This window comes from Dermacentor albipictus, chromosome 1, assembly GCF_038994185.2.
Source record: "Dermacentor albipictus isolate Rhodes 1998 colony chromosome 1, USDA_Dalb.pri_finalv2, whole genome shotgun sequence".
In the NCBI taxonomy this organism is placed as follows: Eukaryota; Metazoa; Arthropoda; class Arachnida; order Ixodida; family Ixodidae; genus Dermacentor; species Dermacentor albipictus.
Window position 1 is genome coordinate 310873504 of NC_091821.1, and position 20246 is coordinate 310893749.

General features: G+C 45.4%; 1 protein-coding gene across 2 annotated transcripts in view; it reads right to left on the minus strand.

Annotated features, from left to right (window-relative positions):
* Positions 1 to 20246, minus strand: part of MED14 (mediator complex subunit 14) — a 131349-nt gene that overhangs the window by 47625 nt on the left and 63478 nt on the right. For both annotated transcript variants that reach the window (XM_065438637.2, XM_065438636.2), the window contains 5 exons: positions 18703 to 18828; positions 16254 to 16330; positions 9614 to 9725; positions 7573 to 7771; positions 6662 to 6753 (listed from right to left, as the gene is read on the minus strand). In XM_065438637.2, coding sequence (XP_065294709.2) covers positions 6662 to 6753; positions 7573 to 7771; positions 9614 to 9725; positions 16254 to 16330; positions 18703 to 18828 — 606 coding nt within the window. The remainder of the gene's footprint in view (positions 1 to 6661; positions 6754 to 7572; positions 7772 to 9613; positions 9726 to 16253; positions 16331 to 18702; positions 18829 to 20246) is intronic.

Consider the following 20246-nt stretch of genomic DNA (forward strand, 5'->3'; position numbering starts at 1 on the left):
GAGGGATCGCCAGTCGTTTGTGTACAGGCGTGAGTAAGAGCAGGCGCGAGAGAGAAAATCTGGGGGCTTTTGCTCCTTGAATATACGACTCTGCCTAGGTACTGCAGACGAGGCTCAGCGCATGTTCTAGGCTTTTGTCCCTAGGCGTGCCAGCATTGTGGAGTGGGATCGAGTTTGTTTGCGCTCGGACGCTGGCTGCCGGCGTGGCAAAGTAGGCGAAGCAGCGGGCTAAGTCAGTTGTGGCGGATCGTAGCTTTCTCGCGGCTTACGGCGATGTACCTTGTAAATAACATCACAGATGTTTCTGAGGGAGCAGTGGCAACTGTAGTAGAGCCCGGGCCGCATATATGGAAAATTTAGAAGGCAGAGCAGAGCGCCTTAGCAACCGTGGTTGAACACAAGTGGCTGAAAGGCCGCCAGTGATGATGACGGACCCAGCACCAGAGCCGCAGGCGCGAGAAAGCCTGTCTGACGTACCTTCAGAGGCAAAGTTCTGACTGGTGTTGCAGAATTTGCGGGGTGCGGTGGTGCTGAACTTAGCGTCACAAGTTGGTGGCTGGACGTACATATATTTATTCAATCGTGTTGTTTACTGATTGTAACAACGCGTCATTATTTCGCATTATTGGCGGCGCCTCCGGGACACCAAACGATGCCTCCAGGATGCTGCCGACGCCTGCGAATGTCAGGGGTTATAAGATCGGCTGTCCGCTATCGCGGACACGGAATTTTTTATGCGAACACACCCTAGCATGCTTTGGCCTCCGCGGCCTCAGCCAACGGGCCTCCATACTTCCAGCTTTGATCCCCCCGTTACTTGGAGAACCTGTGCCACCTGCTTAATTAGTATAACCTCAGGTGCTCTCCTGACGCCTCCATTTCCCAGTTAAATGTGCCCTCCTGCAGCAGTGCTTGTATATGTCCAAGTTATCGTCGCGACGAAAAAAGTGACCCGCAATTTATACAACACCAGTCTCAACATTGCCCCTTCAGACACAGCGATCACCAAATGGGGCGCCTGTGCCCACTGCCTCACTGCACGGGCAGCCAGCAGACACGGCAATGTCTAGGGGACAAACACATACAACACACGCTGAGAAACCTCCTCCTTAACTGCCTTGGCAGAGTCATATGTTCAAGGAGCAAAAGCCCCCAGATTTTCTCTCTCGCACCCACTCTTACTTGCGCCTGCGCATAAACGACTGGCGATCCCTCAAATGAACATCTCGTGGTAAAGTAGACGACTGTTAAAAACCCAGTTTGGAGGTATTTCTGTAAACTTCCATCTAAAAACGAAGCACGGTGTGAGCTATGCAAAAAGTTACTGAAGATGCCAACAGGGACAACAACCACCCTTGCAAACAACCCGAAAAAGCATCCGAGCTTCCATGCAGCCTACGAAGAACGCGCCACCCGTGAAAGACAAAAGACTGCCGGGCAGCCTACGCCGCAGCCGTCAGCTTCGTCGCATTTTCGGCCGACATTGAAATTGACTGCACCGAAGGTTGCCTCACCTTCTCAGGCAGTTGCCTGAGAAGATTGCGACCTTCATCGCGGGTGGCTTGCACTCCCACAGCGTGGCCGAGGAAAGTGGCTTTGTTGAAATGCTGAGGTGCGCTATTCCCAAGTACAGCGTGCCCTCAAGGACCACATTCTCTAGGTCGGCGATCCCCAATTTGTACGTCGCAAAAAAGGCTAAGTTATAAAAGGGCTCCAATCAATAATTTATGCTGGAGTCGGGTGCTACAGTTTGACCACCGACAGCTGGACCTCACGCTCTTGTCAGAGCTACGTAAGTGTGACGTGCCACATAATGGACAGGAAGTTCGTGCTGCACACCTACACTCTAACATGCAGTCAAATGGTTGAAGACTGTACCACGGAAAACATTGGCCAGTTTCTGCAGAATGTGATTAGGGATTGGGAGCTTCCAGAAGACTTGCCAACATATATTGTCACTCATAATGGCAGAAACTTTGTCGCTGCTGTGGAGCATTCCCAGTGGCACAGTTTTCAGTGTTTCACCCACACTCTGCAACTATGCATCATGTGACACAAAAAATCAAGCACAACTTTTCTTTCAGCTATGTGCAAAGGCATGTGCTATTGTTGGTCACTACAAACATAGCACTCGAACACGCGTCCGACTGCAAGAAATGCAAAAAATTTGGGGATTTAACCCTTCGAAGTCATGCAAGACGTACCTACGCACTGGAATAGCGAACATGCCATGATGTCCAGGCTCCTTGAGCTTCGTACTGCAACCTCTGCAGAGCTATCCGAGTTGGATAGTGTTGAAAACCTGTCGTCCGCGGAGTGGAAGCTAATGGCAGGTTTGGTCAGTGTACTTCAGCCCATCCATCAAGCAACAACGGAACTGTCTGCAACCACATACCCAACACTCTTGCAGGTGATACCTTCGCTTGAGTGCACCGAGATTACACTGAAAGAGCACATTTCAGGAGCCAATGAGGCAGCCTCTTTTGCTGGCAGCCTCCTGCGAAGTCTGAAGACCAGGTTTGTGGATGTGAAGCTGTGTCCACTGTTAGTGCTGGCAACGCTGGTAGATCCCTGTCATAAGGCAATTTTTCATTCCGCATCAAGCGAAAAGGTTGTGGCGAGTAGCCTGCTGGTTTCTGAAGTTGAAAAACTGCACCCGACTGGGACAGAAGAAGCCAGAGAGAATGAAAGCGCTGTAAGCACCAAAGAGGCATGCTCTGTGTGGGCTGCGTTTTCAAAAGTGAAGATGGCTTCAGAGGAAAGACTGCAGTCGGTTAGCATGTCCCAGTACAAGAAACAGGTGAATGAGTATCTCCAAACCGCACTGCTTGGTCGGTCAGAGGATCCCCTCCTATGGTGGCCAACCTTGGGCTCCCAGCTCCTGCAGTGGCTATAGTCGCGCAGAGGTACCTGTCAACTCCAGCTACCCAGGCATGCAGCGAAAGGGTCTCCTCAACTGCGGGCAACATTGTGACGACCAGGAGGGAGCACCTGCTTCCAGAGCACGTTTAACAACTTATATTCCTTCATGACAACTGACTGAACTTTGTGTCCCATTTCATTTAGTCTTTCATATTTGTGTTCTTATAAATAATTCATACTAGAAATTATTGTGGTCTCATTTTCACCAATTAAGTTAGTCTACTTAATAATTGCATGCATCTAGTAATGCTCTTGCTTATCACCTTTGGGCCAAGTATATTTTAACAACTATTCTAAATTCGGTTAGAACATATTCGGCCATAATCACTATTCGCTTCGAACTCAAAATCCACTATTCGCACAACCCTAATCTATAGTAATATCAGACTATTACACAAGGTAAAGCTCATGGTTTCATGGGCAGTACAAATGGCAGTAAACATTCGCTTGCTAACTAAATAAGCATGCTGTCATGTGTCTAAAGACACGCACGAACAGTATTCGCTCAATGACCGCCAGCACTCGCAGCCGTAACACTGGCATGATGAGGAGCATGTATGCTCGTCCCAAAACTAATGTTTTGTTCTGCTGCTTGCTTCACCATTTCAAATGCGCTGCACCTTCACAACTCAGCAGATCACATGACCTCACACACTGGTTGTGCTGCAAGACAGCGAACATGAAGTTGTCTGGTGGCTTGCTCTTGCATGCTTGCCCTTTATCTTGGCACCCGTAGTGTGACCTTCAACAAACGGTGTGAGATGTGCATGTGCTGTACTGTGCAGACTCGAATGTGTGACCTTCAACATTTAGCATGCAGAAAGATGAAGACATCTAGCCACTAGCCTTCTCGGCTTGCTGTGATCATTAACACGGCACGCAGGCTGAACGGGCTGCGCATGATGACAGTTGATGCCGGCAGTGCAAGCGCACTGGCAATGTCTACATGCATTCTCTTCGAGTTCTGATCGACGACTGCAGTTATATTCAGTGTCTCCTTGAGGTAAAAAGGTTTGTGCTTCCTTGATACCTTGACGCTGCTGTTGAACAGGCCAATGCAAGTGCACGAATGTGACACATGATCAGGTAAGACCAGGTGTGACATCCCACAAGAAGATTAGCCGATATTAGAAGAGGAAGCCGAGTGCCTGCCGGTGTTCCATGCGACACATGCAGGCGGGTACTGCGGGGGCGCTGCTGCGCTAGGTGGCTAGTGCTCTCAATTGCATGCACACTGTGGCTTTTTCTGTTCACACATCATCATATGGCCGAAAAATTCATCATATAATCGCAGTTTGGCGATGTACTGAACGTTCGCGATAAAAGATTTATTTGTCTGGGAACGTATGATCTGTAAAAAGGAAGTATGACTGCAATGGGTCATATTTATCATTCTCGATCGCAAACGTTGGCACCAGAAAATCATACTAAAGGGGAATGGATAAACAAGGTTCTACTGTCATGTTGTAGCAATGGTGATGAGCGAGAAATGCTGCAAAAGATGCGAGTTACGAATCCAGCCCATTATTAAGCAAACTTGTACCCAGAAAGGCCAGAAACATTAAAATTACAACAACAGCGGTGAGCACAGTCGTCAGTAATCCTGTCTGATATCATGGCCCAAGTCTACCTGGTATTTATGCACGCATCATTGCACATTTTAAAGCAATCACCCCTACTCATGTAGATTCAAGAATGTAACAAGCAATCTCGCCATCAATTCGAAACCACGTTCATGAATTCAAACCGTGTTCATGAAATTTCAGATAAGAAAACACATCATGCGCGAGAGCAATAACTAAATAAGAACATTCAGAAGAGTGGCCATTGACAAAAGTAAAACAATGTGTGGCAGTGCAATCCCAGCATATTGCCAAAATGCTTACTACAGTTAAACCTCGATTAACAACCTTTATTATAACACAATTCTCAATATAACAAAGGTATTCACCTTTTTACAACTTCTTGTTCACAAAACACCATGCATTTCGAACCTCAATACAGTATAACAAAGTGTATTTATACATGATTTCAATATAACAAAATTTCACTGCTGCTGCGAAAGAATATTGAGACAATAAATGCCAACTTCAGCAGGTGCAGATGGCCAAATGGTTGAATAACATGCGGCTGCTGCAAATGTGCCTCTCACATCGTACAACATAGAGTGACCGCTGAAGCAGAGCTGCCTCATGTTCCGTTAAAGTTCAAGTGCGATAAGATCCCATTGCACCCCATATTTTGTACACTTTGGGTGTGAAATAAAGCATGAGAGGATGAGCGGAGAAGGATGGTGGCTTGAGGCGCCATCTTCCTGCACAAGCAAAACAGGAAAGGGGATCGAGCACAACTAGAGGGGAGGGGGTGGATTGGCGTGAGTCTTCTTTCCGAGCCCCGCCGTGGCTGTGCAAGGCTATCAGCTAGGCTGAGGGTAATCTACCACGCATGCAAAGACTGGGCAAGCCAAGGTGGCCATAAAATGTGCGCTGCCTTGCCGCCCATTTAGTGCTGGAGGTAGGGTAATCGAGCTTCAGAAACGCATTGAAGCAAGAGGCAGACGAAGCTTTCACTTGCCTCTGCCAGCACTTTTTGTTCCAGCACTGTCCCACTGCGGGCAACACTTTCAGCAGCCAGAGTGAAGTGGACGCAACAGCACCACTGGTTCATTATGCAAAATAGAAGTGAGGCGTGCAGACAGGACACAAGAGTAGAGAAGTGGACGACACGTTCGTGTTGACGGCGTTCGTGTTGTCCACTTCTCTACTCTTGTGTTCTGTCTGCACGCCTCATTTTGCATAATGAATCTTTACCAACTAGCTCAGCTTTCTGTCGTTCTAAGCACCACTGGCTTTGCTTTGTGGTGCGTATGTGAATACTGACATGTGTACTTGTTTTTATCTTTATCGGGTGACCGCTTTTCACCGTCTAACAAATGTTATCGCTCAGCGCGGGACGCGCCCGCATGTATCGCAAGTTCCTCGAATGTTATCGATGGTTCAATCCACTGTCTGTTGTCACCAAACCTTGTGTAATCTGATTGCACGTAAGCATGACGCGAATGGTTTAAAACTTTCTGGAAGACATGTGGGCACCAGCGATTACTCTGGAACCTTCGATGACTGATGCATAAAAGCCGACGCGCTTGACCCGCTGATCAGATTTTCGCCGATTGCCGACTGTGTTTGTCGCTATTGCTGTGCTTTGAATATAGCTTGTTTTTGTGGGCACAGGTTTGCCCAATAAAACACTAGTTTCATCCCTCCCAGTTTTGCTGCTTTTTTCACTGTTGATACTACGTGACAATACATCATTGGCATGGTATGAAACCAAATATTTGATCACCGAAACCCTAATTCAATAAGATTAATTTTTCTCATTTAAATTTTTTTTTCCCCGATTACCTGATAACACGGAAAATTTTGTGGCTCCTTCCGTGTGAGAAAAATTCATCGGCAACAGTAGATATTTTCATAAAAGGTCAAATTTCAATACAACGAAATTTTAATATACTGAAGTAAAGTGCCAATTTCACCGACTTTGTTATATCAAGATTTAACCATGCCTCTTTTCTGTGAAAGTTACTATTGAAGAGTACACTTTTAATTTCCAAGGACATAATATTGAAATTCCCAATCTTTTGCTCAATCTTACCATATTCGTTTACCATTAACAACTTTTGTGCATGGCAAAAAACAAGTAAAAAGTAAAAGATACTGCAGGCAAAAACCTGGATACTCACAGTGCTGGCTTTGTTCATGCCATAACCAAGGACTAACTTCTTGTACGTGAAGGATTTGATGTCCACAACAGACATGAGAGAATTGTGCTGGTCTGAAAGTAAACGTTGGACTATTTGCACAAGACAGTCGTGACAGCACTCCAACGGCCAAAAGCAACACAAAAGAAACCGAACAAAGAAGAATGTCTGATGTCCAAAAGCTCAAGGAAGTCAACCAGAGGTACAGTTTATACAGTAAAACCTCGTTAATATGTAGTTGGTGGGGAACGTGAAGTAGGCCCGCACTAAGCTATGCACTAATTAACCAAAAATCGCAGACGAGTGGCTGTAGACTTACTGGCCAAGAAAGAAGTTAGTTCTCACTGAAACACACAGGCAGACAAGTTTTATTTGCAAGCAAGCAGCAACAAATCTGTGTTTTCACTTGTTGCCGTGGTGGCCTTGCAGCAAGGACAGTATCTCCATCAGGACCCACTTCTCTATAACATGGGAACGGTTTGTGCGTCCCAATTTTTCTATCTATGGTCTGTGCGCACAAAATTTTGCAGATTCTAAACTTGTATGTGCTGAAGTATGAATTGAATACTACACACTAACCCTTTGGTATGCGTTAAGCGACTACGGCTTAAGGACTCAGCCAATACATTAGTTTCAATGGCAATTCATCGAGGCTATATTTTAACCCAAATTACTTATTAAGCGGGTATTAACTAGGTTTTACTGTAATAGTTAACAGTTAATAGTGTTAAATCTTTCCTGGCCAAAGATTAAGGAAAGTGGGAGATGGAAATTCAAGGCGATGTGCAAAATGCTTTTGCCTCGTTCTCGTTCTGGTCATAGATTGACACATGAGAGCCAGAAGGAGGCAAGCATACGTAACAGTTGGAGGAACTTTCAGATGAAGTACTTGCCTAGACGTAGGGCCTCAGCAAACCGCAGCACCACACCGTAGAGGTGCCCGATAGTATTCCAGTCCTGCAGCATCTCCTCTACCATGGATGCCACCTGGGTAGGTGCGCCAGCTGCGAAGTCGTACATGAAGCACACAGGTCGCCGGGGGCCCCGTTCCTTGGGTGACAGACTCGGCAGTGGGCAGCTGCAGAACACAAACTGCACAGAGAGGCACAAGACAAACTGACAGGCAGCTAACTAACACAATGTTACAACATATACTGTAGTGTCCAAATGTAGGGGAACTGACCCATACACGCTAATACCTGTGTCACACGGCCACCAACTGCCGCCAAAGGTAGCCGCCAGAGCACACAGCATCGAACTGAGACATCAACGTGTTCAAACTGGGCTTGCTGTTCCCGCTGCTGTCTGCTACAGCTCTATTTCATGGGTCTTATCGCTACGTTGAGGTTGCACAGCACAGGTCTTTACCTTGTGTTGGCCTTGTCCTGATACTATCCCCGCTGCTGGTGCATAAATCACAACGTTCCAGTGTTCCCATGCAAGTCTTGACGCTGGCGGGCCAGACCCGTCCACATTTACATGCACGCTGCAAACAGGCAGGGCTGGGTTAACCTACCCCATGCGTCGGGCTGAGTCGGCACTTGTTCAGTAAGACCGGTTAGCGTTTATATGAACTCGACAGGCATATTCCAGACCGACAAGCCGACTCGACATGATTCTGTCGGGTTCGTGTAAACGCTCTGAAAGACGAGAAAAACATGGCACAAAGTGGCCTAAGTCGAGATTATTGTGCAGCAGCAATCATAACTGTTGCTGGATTGTGCTTGAACATTTATTCAATTCAATAGAAACATTCTAAGCATGAGCAACACTAATTTTAATGCAAACAATAACTAAATTATCAGCTTTACAACAAGTATGGGCACGAGAGTACTCCCTTCAGCCACCAAAAAAGATCGCCGATCTCCCTTGACCAAGAGCTCCATTAAGCTCCCTTAGCGGAAGAACAACCATGTGACACCGAGTGCATCTCCCTCGAGATAAAGACGGCGGAGTCAAAAGGAGTTTGCGAGTGCTCATGTGACAGGGGTATAAGGAAACACCTCTGTAATCCCTGAAAAGGGCAACCCATTCTTAGTACTTGAGTAGTGACAGAAGTTTCAATGTGGGATGCCGGTCAGCAGAATAAACTTCTATTAATAGATGTCTGCATTAGACATTACAACAGCCACTTCTTCATTTTTTTTTCCCCATAAGTAGAACTGCTGAAGTCATTTGTGAGAGTAGGTCATGGTGGCAGAGAAAGTCCCTTAAAGATTCTATTGCCTATCCACTTCAGTGAGAGAATGCTCATATGAGCAAGCAACTCGCTTCACTTAGTTTTAGGTACTGGCTCCAAATAAACAAGTAAAAAAAACATGGGACAGTGCCTAATGCACATCCTCTTGGACACATCGTAAATTACACACACACAAAAAAAGCTTTTATATTGAAAGTGGCGCATCGTCGTCGTGCTTTGCCCTACATTGACCACATATGCCAAAGCACACCGGGGCAGTATTCAAAAGCAATCGCTCTTAGAGGTACTACTATTACTTTCGCGAGACTGTGCATAGCACTTGTCAAAGCATACAGCCAACAGCACTCCTGGCACTGTGCGCAGATAGCGATCTTGGCATAGCACCGGAAGTACTGGCAGCCGTACACACCAACGCATCTGGAGTTGAATCGCGTGAGATCTAGCAGGAGTGATTTGACTGAGGATGCTCAAGGTCATATTCCACCACAAACAGCAACCTTCATGAAAACATGCTTTGTCGCCAACTCGTGATGGCGATGACACAGCATCTGATCGCTCCGATGCCAACGTGTTGCCAACACCACCAATGCAGTTTTGGTTTCGTATCCGATTCTAATGCGCAGGCAATATTAAGACCCATTTTCTCAGCAAAAATGTGCACGTTAGATTCGGGTAAATACGGTACTCAGAGCAGGCCATCAGAAAGCATGGCACCAGGGAAGAACACAGCCCACCTCCGCTTGCCAAGCCTTGATGCCTTTGACTTGAAGCCGCAATGTGCAGCTCAGTGTTGCAGCCTGCAGTGCTGCTGCTGTCTCTTTCTCCCAGTCCTCGCCTGCAGGCATCCTGCAATGCCACCCAACAAATTTAACACCTAGTCCAGGATGCATTTCAGTCAAAAACAGAACAGGTTCCATTGAAGCCTACAATTCTCAAAGCCACCATATAGACCATGTAATGGTGACAGTGCAAACTTGGAACAACCAATTGCCCAAAAATACTTTACAGCAGATGCTCTAAAAGGCAATATCTCCCCGTTAATGTACAGTGTTGTGTTTTTTCCCGATTTCTTCTCAATATCAACAAATGAACAGGGCATTCAATGTTGTAGAGGACAGGGTATCACAGAGGAGGAGAGTGCACTGCAGTAGAGAAAGGAACCCAACAGCAGGGAAGAGGGAAGATGATGACAGTGAATGATGCTGCAGCAACTGTGCTACGGCAGAGCCACACTTGGTACAATAAAACGGTGTGAGAAACAACGCATCATTTTGTTGTTGCAGTGCCCATGACAACCAAAAGCAGTTAACATGTGAAAAGAATGCTGCTCGTTACATGTGAAATGCAAAAACAATACGGGAGTGTTTTTGCAAACAGCCAACAAGTAGTGGAACACAAAATATTCGAGACCTGTCGTGACTCACCAAAGCACTCAAGAGGCATTGAAAAATCAAGGGTGCCCGGCAAACAATGCCAACAGATTGCATTCAGATTCAGATAGCAGATTCAGCATATGAATAACTACTTTAGTATCATACCCATGTATAAACTGCAGCCCTAACATGGTGGGTAGAAAAAGACAGCATGCCCAGCTTAGCCTTGCTGAACCATAGCTACAACCTTACATCAACACATATGGTACTTGAAAATGTTATCCATCTAATGTTGAATTCCAGTGGCGGAGTCGGAGCAGTCGACGGACTCCGCGAGCGAGCACTCGACTCTGGCGCAGAGCAATGCCTCCAGATCCGCGAGTGGAACACAACCTGCGCCGCTGGAGCAAGGCGGAAGCGGAAGTTCTATCACTGAGTTACCCAGGATACCTTGCGTGTTGTCATTTTTTGCCGCTGTTTGCTCCCAGCACCGCCGCACCGGTCACTTGTCTCTTCAGTGCCGCTCACCTGTTTTTTTAATAGTGCGGAATGGATATCTCGCCAAGCGTGCAGCAGCTTTTGCTTCCTCGCGATCGGGACCGGTGGCGTCTCCCAGCAGACAAACGTGGTAAAGGAAATACGTCACGCAGAGTTCCGGTCCACTCCGCCGATTTTGGCGGAGCATCTTTTTCTGCTCCACGGAGTGACTCCCACTTTGAATCCCCTCCGACTCTCTCATTGGAACACCTTACTCCCGCCCTCACTCTGCCATTCGAACAAACTTGCTCCGAAACGAGCAGAAAAACTTGCTCCGACTCCGCCATTGGAATTCAACATAAGTTAGCAGAATATCCCCATGACAACACAGGTGGCCGACCAGTGTCCTGCTCACAGCTTCCGCAGCACTCATGGAGATTAGCAGGAGATAAGTGGCCTTCCTCTGCACTATGTGTACAGATTAATGGCGGCTGCGGCAATGACTCTCATTTGGCAAAGACAATTAGACTGATATTAATGAAAATACTCATACCTAAATGAATGTTTTTCTTTTTTCTTTCTTTGCAGCTCGACTGTACATTAAATAGAAAAAGTATGGCTATTACACAAGTCTGCGCAATGTACTAAGCGTGCATGCGCAATAAATTTGAAAAGAATCAATTTCTACAAAGCAAGAAGATAATGAATCAGTGTGAAACTTCCAGGCAAATTAATAGGCTAACGTTGTCATGTCAAAGGAATTTGGCTAAGCTACATAGAACTGCATTATTTTGTCTGGTTGTTAACCGACAAAATAAAACAACAAACCCAAAAGACAAACCAAAAAGCACCACAGTTCAAAATCCACTCATCCATTTTTAAAAAATAAAACCTAAAAATTTATTTATGCACCCCTATGCTAGGCATGGAAAAGAAAATACAATCAGATTCTAAACAGTACCCACCACGCAAAAATTAGAAGCAAAGTTAGTTGGTTCCATACAGAGCCCTATGTGGATGGCTAGACAAGGCAGATGAGAATACTAATTACCACAATAAGCAATGTGCTTATTACGTACATTACCAAACTTATTCAGTTTTCTACACCCTCTTGCGCCCCAATTGATCCTTCTATAAAACCATCATTGCACACTGACCTTTCTCTGTTCATGACACCTACTTCAAACACGGTAAAAAAGCATAAAGCATACCTGCCAAGCTGAAGATTTCGAAATTTGTAGAACTATCGAGGCAGCATTTTTTTTGTTTAAGGGATTTACCTTTTGCGACAAGCTTACTCCCGTTTTCACAACCACAAGTGAAATCTGTGTCTTGAAGAGTAAAGAGCGAAAGCTCCACTGGGGCACAACATCTTTTTGCAATGACTTTGCTGTTCCAAAAGGACTTGCGCCACAAAGTATACCTAGGACTGGCGCTTCACTGTCTCCCTTTCTTCTGTCCCTTTTCCAGAAATGTATTTTGCGCCACAAAGTATACCTAGGAGACTTTGCTGTTGACGACTTTGCGTACTTCAGAAACTTCTCCGTGTAGGTTTGCTCAAAGCAAGTACCACTCTGGTGCCCCTTGATCATCAGCAGACTTTCGAGTGTTTTCTCACACACAGGTGAGCAAAACTCCGCTCGAGTTTTGTTCACAGTGCTGAATATTCTCTCACATTCATCATTGCTGTGGGGAATCGAGAGAATACCTAGCATAACCATTGAAATTCTGTGGAACCTGAGCGATCCGTCAGTGCTTCGAACGCTTCCTAATTGCAACCACTGCACGTCACACCTTGGCTCATTCAATATGTCGGTTGGAAACTGATATGCTTGCAAGTTGGCAAACTCGACTTCAAGTGCGTCGACTGCTTCTTCTTTTGATTCACCACTCTACTGGGGTAGGATAGCAGGGAACACCATAATAAAATGACGTACACTGTTGAATGAAGCAGTTTCCAGAGCTTGTACTTGAGCAACTTCAGCCATCTTGAGAATGACGTCTTCTAGCAGGAATTTGTGGCGAATGTAATTGCATGCTGTCGTTAAGTACAGACGTACAGCAGAGAACAACTGCTCTTTCTCAATGCAGCTCAGTGTCTCAAGAGTAGGTTGTGCTGCCAATGACTATGTCTTCATCACCTTTCTGGTTCTCTGCAGCTCCGTAGTCAAATTCCAGCAATGAATGACATGCCTTGAAAACACCTGGGCACACAAATCTAGTCAGGAGATCCTCGAAAAGGTGGTTCAAGAGGCCCCTTAGTACATGAATCTAAGGAGCCTGTGCCTGTAGAAGGCAATTTGCCTTCTCAAAAAGCAGTATAACATTTTGGCGAAAAAGACAGCATGCCCCGTTTAGCTCCAATGGCAAAAAATAAAACAGGCGCTCCTCCCGGGTCACGTGGCTGGCTTCCCCAGAATCGTCAGTATGAAGTTTCAGTTTTTTTTTTCTTGAGGTCCAGAACGAGCTCCTTTCCTCTTTAGCGAGAGTTCATCGCCATCGGTGCTTTTTTCTCAAGGCCTGCAGCAGTCTTGTGAAGATGTTAGCAGACTTTGGGGTCAGTGTAGGGTTTTGGGGGATTTGTGAGGAAGTTTTCGGAATTTGGTATCACTCCAAAAACAAGCTCTGCTTGTTGCACTGCTTTGTTTCTGATAAAAATAAGGCTGAGTAGTGGTTTCCACTGGTCAAGCAGCTTCTTCAAACACTTTCTCAACGACAGCCAACGTGTCGGCAGGTGCTTCAACATCTTTCTGACCTAGACGTTATGCATTTTTCATAACTCTTTTAAGTCGATCTTTCTGTTTCAAGCTTTTTCTCTAGGTAAAAAAAAAATGTCAACCAAAACTTCATCATCCTTTACAGGAAGACATGAAGCTCCTTTTCGGGCGGCCAAGTTGATGAGATGGCACGGGTAACCAACCCCTATCAAACCTGGTTGAGCCTCTCTGAATACAGTAGAAACACTTTTTCTTGCTGATCATGACATTGGCATTGTCCAAACACATAGCCAACAGGTTTCCAACAGCCAAATTCCGAGACTTCATCTCGTCCAGAACCAGATTTGCAACCTTGTGACCCGTCGCTTCCCCTTGAATTGTCCCGAGGCAAAGAAGGTGGCTTTCGACTCTACTCATTTTTTTAACGAAATACATCGCAACAACAGGGTAAAGCTGCGTGTCCCTACTGTTACTTCCATCCACAGCAATCAAAAATACTTCCTGTTTTAGGGCATCCAGCAAAGGAGTCTCTGCATTGGCAGCCATTTCCCAAACAATTGACGTCGTCTTTGTTCATCCACAGGCATAGCCTTTTGCTTCTTCGCACTTGGGGAACCTCTTCCGGAAAAGTGGTTCGGCATGACCACTGACACTTAGCGGGATGTTGTGTTCAACTAAAAACACCGTGAAGAGGCATTCTGCACGAATCACACCGAGGTCATTGTAGCTGCACACAAAACTTGCCAGGCTTGGCTGGCTGTCTGCGGCTTGCACGTATTCCTGATGGTTTTTCGAAGCAATGTGGGCCTTGATGTCAGACTTGCAGCCATACGAGATGTTCACAACATAGGCACACGTGGTGCAGAATCTGAACTTCTCCCTTTTCTTCGACGGCACGAAGCGCAGAAATTCTGCCGTGTGCGATTTCAAAAACACTTGGAAGTGTTTTTTAAACCCGCCATCGCACTGCAAAGCCGCTAAAGGCCGGAGTCGCACTGCATCCAACACTGCAGCTAGTCACACAAAAGGCGAGGAAAACACTGCAGTGACTGAAGCTGACTGAATTCCAAACCTGCGCGGCCGTGCGAGCAAAAGCAACAGCATGGCAACAGGTTTGCGGAGGCGTTAGAGGCGCTATCGGCACTATTGAATTTTGGATATGGATTCGTGACCACCCTAGTAGATAACAGAAGTCACTACAACCATGCAGCTGCAGATGATGATACCACTAGGGTGCCTCGATGTAGCGTACCACCGTACAAGGTGGAGACACTGCCTTCGTGACCACCATATTGGAGCAAGCGCAGATACGGCGGGCAATGGAGCGTCGGCCAACATTCTTGTTTAGCATGCGCTTGCGCCAGCAAATTCAAGTGTATAAAGATCTTGCACATTTACTCGCAATCCTAAATAAATAAAGTAAATAAAGTAATCCTAACTAAAGTAAACAAGCAGGCACATCGTCGCGAATCGCTCCAACAATCTGGTTATTAGACTTCTGTGCTCCGAGCAATCGACTGCTGGAATGGGAATGGCTTGTTCCAGGAGGAGTTTTACAACTTTCATTGGACTCCTTAAGCGGCAAATGCCCTCTTCTTCCGAAATCTTTTTGAACACGCTTTCTCAAGAAGAAACAAAGCTTAAAACTCGTTCACTCGCATAAACAAGGTTGCGAGCTCCAGGATTATATTCGTTCAACTTTGCGGCGGCATTAGCAGCAAATCTGCTCGCCTGTCATCGACGAACAGGATGCCCACCGCTCTTGGCCAAGCTAAATTTAAAGCCGGTAAGAAACTTCGAGATAACATGCGACAAAATTCTGGAACCAGACATAGTCGCACGTGGCTCGGATCAATCGAGATAAATCTGGTCGCATCTCGCATCACAAAAGCAAACAAAAGCAAGTTTGGCGACATTTTTCTAACCATACAATGCTGGTACCTAAAAGCGGACAGGTGCAATACTCTTATAAGAAGCAGCATAGGTGCTATGGCTTACCTCGCAGATATTTGAGTTATCGTTCGCATTCCAGTTTTTATGCCTCACATTCGCCTCCCATACTTTTCTCCGTTCTTTACCCTTTGAAAAGCGAAAACAGCGCTTGCCTTTTGTTGTTGAGCTGGCACACAGCGGTACACAACACCCTGGCATGCTGGTTTTTGCGACTGAACACAGTTCAATTGCCCAGCTCCTGACGCATGACAAAGCAGCTTCCCAACAATGCTCTCCCCAACAAGGCTGCTTTACCAATGCTGGAAGGAACAGGCGCAGCAAGCGACTCGCCCCAATATGGCGACCGCGGAGCGAAACGACGGCGCGGCGCGGACCGAAAGGTGTCCCCACCCTGTACGGCGGTGCGCTACATTGAGGCACCCTAGATGCCACGCATACGTATTGCCCTCTAGTGGTGGTGCAAGGTATCAGGGTGTAATTTAACTACATTTTCACTTCGTTTTTGTTTTTCGCAAATAAAATGTTTTCGGTAAAATTTCGAGCAGGATTTGTAAAATCGTAAGACTGCTCAAAATTCGTACATTTTACGGAAAATTTGGAATAGTTGGCAGGTATGATAAAGCCATTATAGACATTGTGACCATTTATGAACTTGACTGTTCTCTATGCCTCGCCATACAGTTACTACAGGATAAAAATAAGGCGCACTTGCAGAACTTGAAATAGCTCAGCAGTAGCCCTGGCTCGTGTCAACGTGAACAAGTACAACATTGTATTGCACTGCAGCCAGTCACAACATAACTCAATTTTGTACAGCAGATAAGAAATTAAACAGGTAATTGTTAGGCACTCACTGCACAATCTTGACCAGGAAGTTCGTCCCATTGGCTTCAATCTGCATACCCTGGTGGCAGATGTTTCTTTTGTTGAGCTGTGGGCATACACCATCACACAGCATCAGAAGTGAACTTTCTCTCCGTACGTTAGTACAGTAAAAGCTTGTTAATTCACAACTCGTTAATTCGAAATTTCGGATAACTCAAAGTAGACACCGCAGTCCGTTCAACAATGTATTGAAAGCAATTTGCAACGCATCCTGCTGATTCACAATGAAATTCGCTCCACCACCGATAATTCGAACTTCGCACCAACGTGGACGGGGAGAGTGCTAGTGCGCAAGAAAAGGTTGGCGACGCTGGCATCGCCGCGCGGGCCGCACATGGCCAACGCCTCTGTTGCAAGTCGGTTCTCTCCCTTTCTCAAGACCTTCAAGACAAAAACGCGAACACAGCACTGCATGTTTCTTTTTTCTTTTTCTTTCTTTACATCCTTACATCTTTCTGTTACATCTTGGAGCCATCTCGACGTCGAGCAGATTGGACCGCGTTGGCTGCGTCCGGTTACGTTGGCTGTGCCAGTGCTTCAAAGCACAGACATTCTTATTCTCACCAACATGACGTAGCGTGTGCGTGTGCACACTCACGGTATGTCAGACTATATACGCGCTTTAACCGAGCAATATCCTTTTCTCTGACTTTCATTTGTTAGAATTTTGTATAATTCAAATTTTCGTAGCATCCCCAAAGAATTTGAATTAAAGAGTTTTTATTGTATTGGCATACCAGTTCAATTTTTCGTTCTTTTGTTTTTTTTTCTCTTACAATTGAGTTTCAATTTTCAAAATGGCACATTTAAAACAATATTCTGTAAATGAACCTTTAAGATGATGCTGAAGTTTTCTTGCAACTTCTGCAAAATACACAGTTGTGTTTATGTATGTCTTCAGTTATATTGAGCTTCTTATATTTAGAGTCAACAACCAATTTTTCGGATGCATGATTTTTAAGAAATGCCAGATAATTCAGACGCCTTTGCAGCACTGCCACATATCCCATAGAGCCAATAAATAAGGACATCTGAAATTTCAGACACTAAAACCCTTCGCAGTTCAATTTTCCTGACTTTTTATGGTGACTGCAGGTCCGCTTTATTTGATTCCACTGCCCCTACCAATTGGTTATCGTGCAGCGTCGAACCAGTGCTTCGCACCACCGCATCATCACTAGTCCTAGCTTCTTCAATGTCTGCTACGAAGCTTCCTGCTGTTCGGTGCTGTAGTTTTCATAGAAAGAATTCACTGCTGTCAGCAATGGTGCCAACTGTGCTTTTGTTATCCTTGCAGTTGGCTTTAAAGCACGGAAAGTACAGCAAGGGTTAAGCATTGCATAATACCAGTTCCCAAAAGTCAGCTATGCCGCAATACATCGATGTTACGCTTTGAAGGGTACATTATATACTGCGGAGAAGCATACCATGAATGAAAAGAGGCCACTGTCACGGGACCCAGTATGTGTTCTGTTATTATACACATGTGCACCTGCCGTCTCTTGTTACAATACAAGCACTTATACGCCTAATAAGTGTACATGCCATTGCTTAGGATGGCAAATTCATTCAATGAAAATCACAGCACTGAACAACAAAAAACTTGGTAGCGAATTTAGAAGCAGCTACGCCAAACCTTGCAGAGCGCATGATAAAACAAAACAACCACACACCGAATGTATCAAACAACATGCAGATAAACATAAATGATTACAGCTATCGACAGCTACGTCTGCCAGCTATTTGGCATGCGAGCTCACTGGTTTGAGGCTCAGGGAGGATCAGAATGGCGGGGAGTGGTGACTTGCAGTCACATGTTGGTAGCGGTGTCACAAAGAATCTGAATTATTGTGCATGTCAGAAAAACCTGTTGACTGCAGTAAATAAAAAAATATACCATCGATACCACTATCACTAGTATGACGATCCGTCACAAGACACGGTTATAAAAATATATCATTCTGATTGAAAGCATGATTTTGCTAAATGACTAAAAGAAATAAAGGAATACACTGACTTACTGCCTGAGGGAACATTAAACACACAAAGTTATCAAATAAACTTTTGCAGCACTCCTTGCCAAAATTCCATTGTTGGTCAATGAGCTAAATTTAATCTCAACAAACTTAAAAAGCTGGTGCCTGCATCACTCTGGTTCACCTTTTCTGCTACACTGACATGAAATTTCTAAGGCAAGTCTTATTCTAAAAAATAAACGCACACAAAAGATACACTGAAGAAGGTCCCAAAGTCTTGGACTGTACAGGGACCCTTGGTCAGTAAATAAAAGAATGAAAATAAAGTAACTGCGACAAATTAAGCAAAACTACAAAACATTGTTGCAATTTTTGTTGCCCAGAATGCCCATGCAAGCATGCATTCACCATGAAAGTCACACAGAATCATTATTGCACTCACCTCTACAGTCAGGGTGCAGAAGGGAATGCGGTCATCACAGAAGGCCACCACATGAGCCAGTTCACTAATGAAGTAGCCCGCATAACGAGGTTGCTTGGCCAGCGTCTCATTGGAAGCCGAAACGAGCTGAGCACAAGAAAGATGGGAAGTGGCAAAAGTAACCTTTTCAAACAAATTGAAAGACTCTTCTCCATCAAGAGGACATAATCAAAAAAGTTCTGAGCCTTAAGAAAGACCTCAGAAGTTAAAGGGACCCTGAAACGATTTTGACAATATTATACAAACGTACTGAGTCGTTAGACTAGGTCTTCCTGATCATTAATTGATGCATCTAAGTGATCCGCGTAAAGCGTGTAATTTATTACAAGGTTTTAAATATGTACATCGTTGCCTATCGCAGCACACTGCTCGGCGGAATTTTCATCCGCCTCTACCCATATGACGTAAATCACCCAATCGACGTCATTAGGGCGAGCTATCCGATTGGCTGCCCAGGGTGTGTCATCAATAATTTTTCCACCTTTATGGTGAACAAATGATGTTCGTAATAGTTGGAATGTTAGTTAATTTGTATCTATAAAAGAAAGTAACAGAATGAGAATCCACAAGAACAAATTCTCACTACACTTTAGCACTCCCGATACGCAGCAATCGTTGTCTGCTTGTGTTACGACGTACTTCGTTTTGACAAGAGCTCTGCGGTCAGAGCTGTCTCAGTCTTTTCACGAGCACTATCATTCGACTTTGTTACGTTGTGGAGTGCAAACGTAACAACTGGCAATATTTCAAGCTGCGACATGGTGTCCCTCTGCAGGGCAGCAGACGAGCGAACTGGCTGCAGCGCATGGGACTGCCGCTATCCGATCAGCGCCAGGATTTGCGCGTTTGCGGCTGTCACTTTACACCGGAAGATTACTAACGCAATAGCGTTTCGCGAGTCTGATATTAAGAGGGCAATGGGAAACTGAAACGAAATTGAGCTGATGGGCAACAGCTGATGCTACCAAAGTGAAACATGATGCCCCCATCGCACTGCCTACAGCAGAGAACGGCAGCGTGTTTGGAGCATTGCCTACTAAAAGTGTGCAGTACGCTACCAAGGGCACTACGCACCACGCGCTGCAAAACAGATAAGCAAAGATGCTTATCGCAATAGAATTGGCGGTGATAGCTGTGAATGCCATGTATGACGACCCCATAGGAGAATTGCTGGTAACAAAATGAGAAACTGAGTGTGCGTTGGCGTTTTCACGCGAGACGGGCAGGTGTGTATTGATTGCGGTGAAGCTGCCATGGCGGGCAGCTATAGATTGTTCTCGATCGCGCATTTTCTCGTTTACATGCGATCTAGCAGCCGTATCATATGATCGCGATTTGGTGATGTACTGAACGTTGGTGGTTAAAAATTTTATGTTCTGGGAATGTATGAACCGGTAAAACATAAGCATAACTCTATTGGGTCCTTTTTTGTGTTCTCATTTGCGAACGTTGGCACTGGAAAAATGCATGTAATGGGAATGCATCAATGAGGTTCTACTTTATAT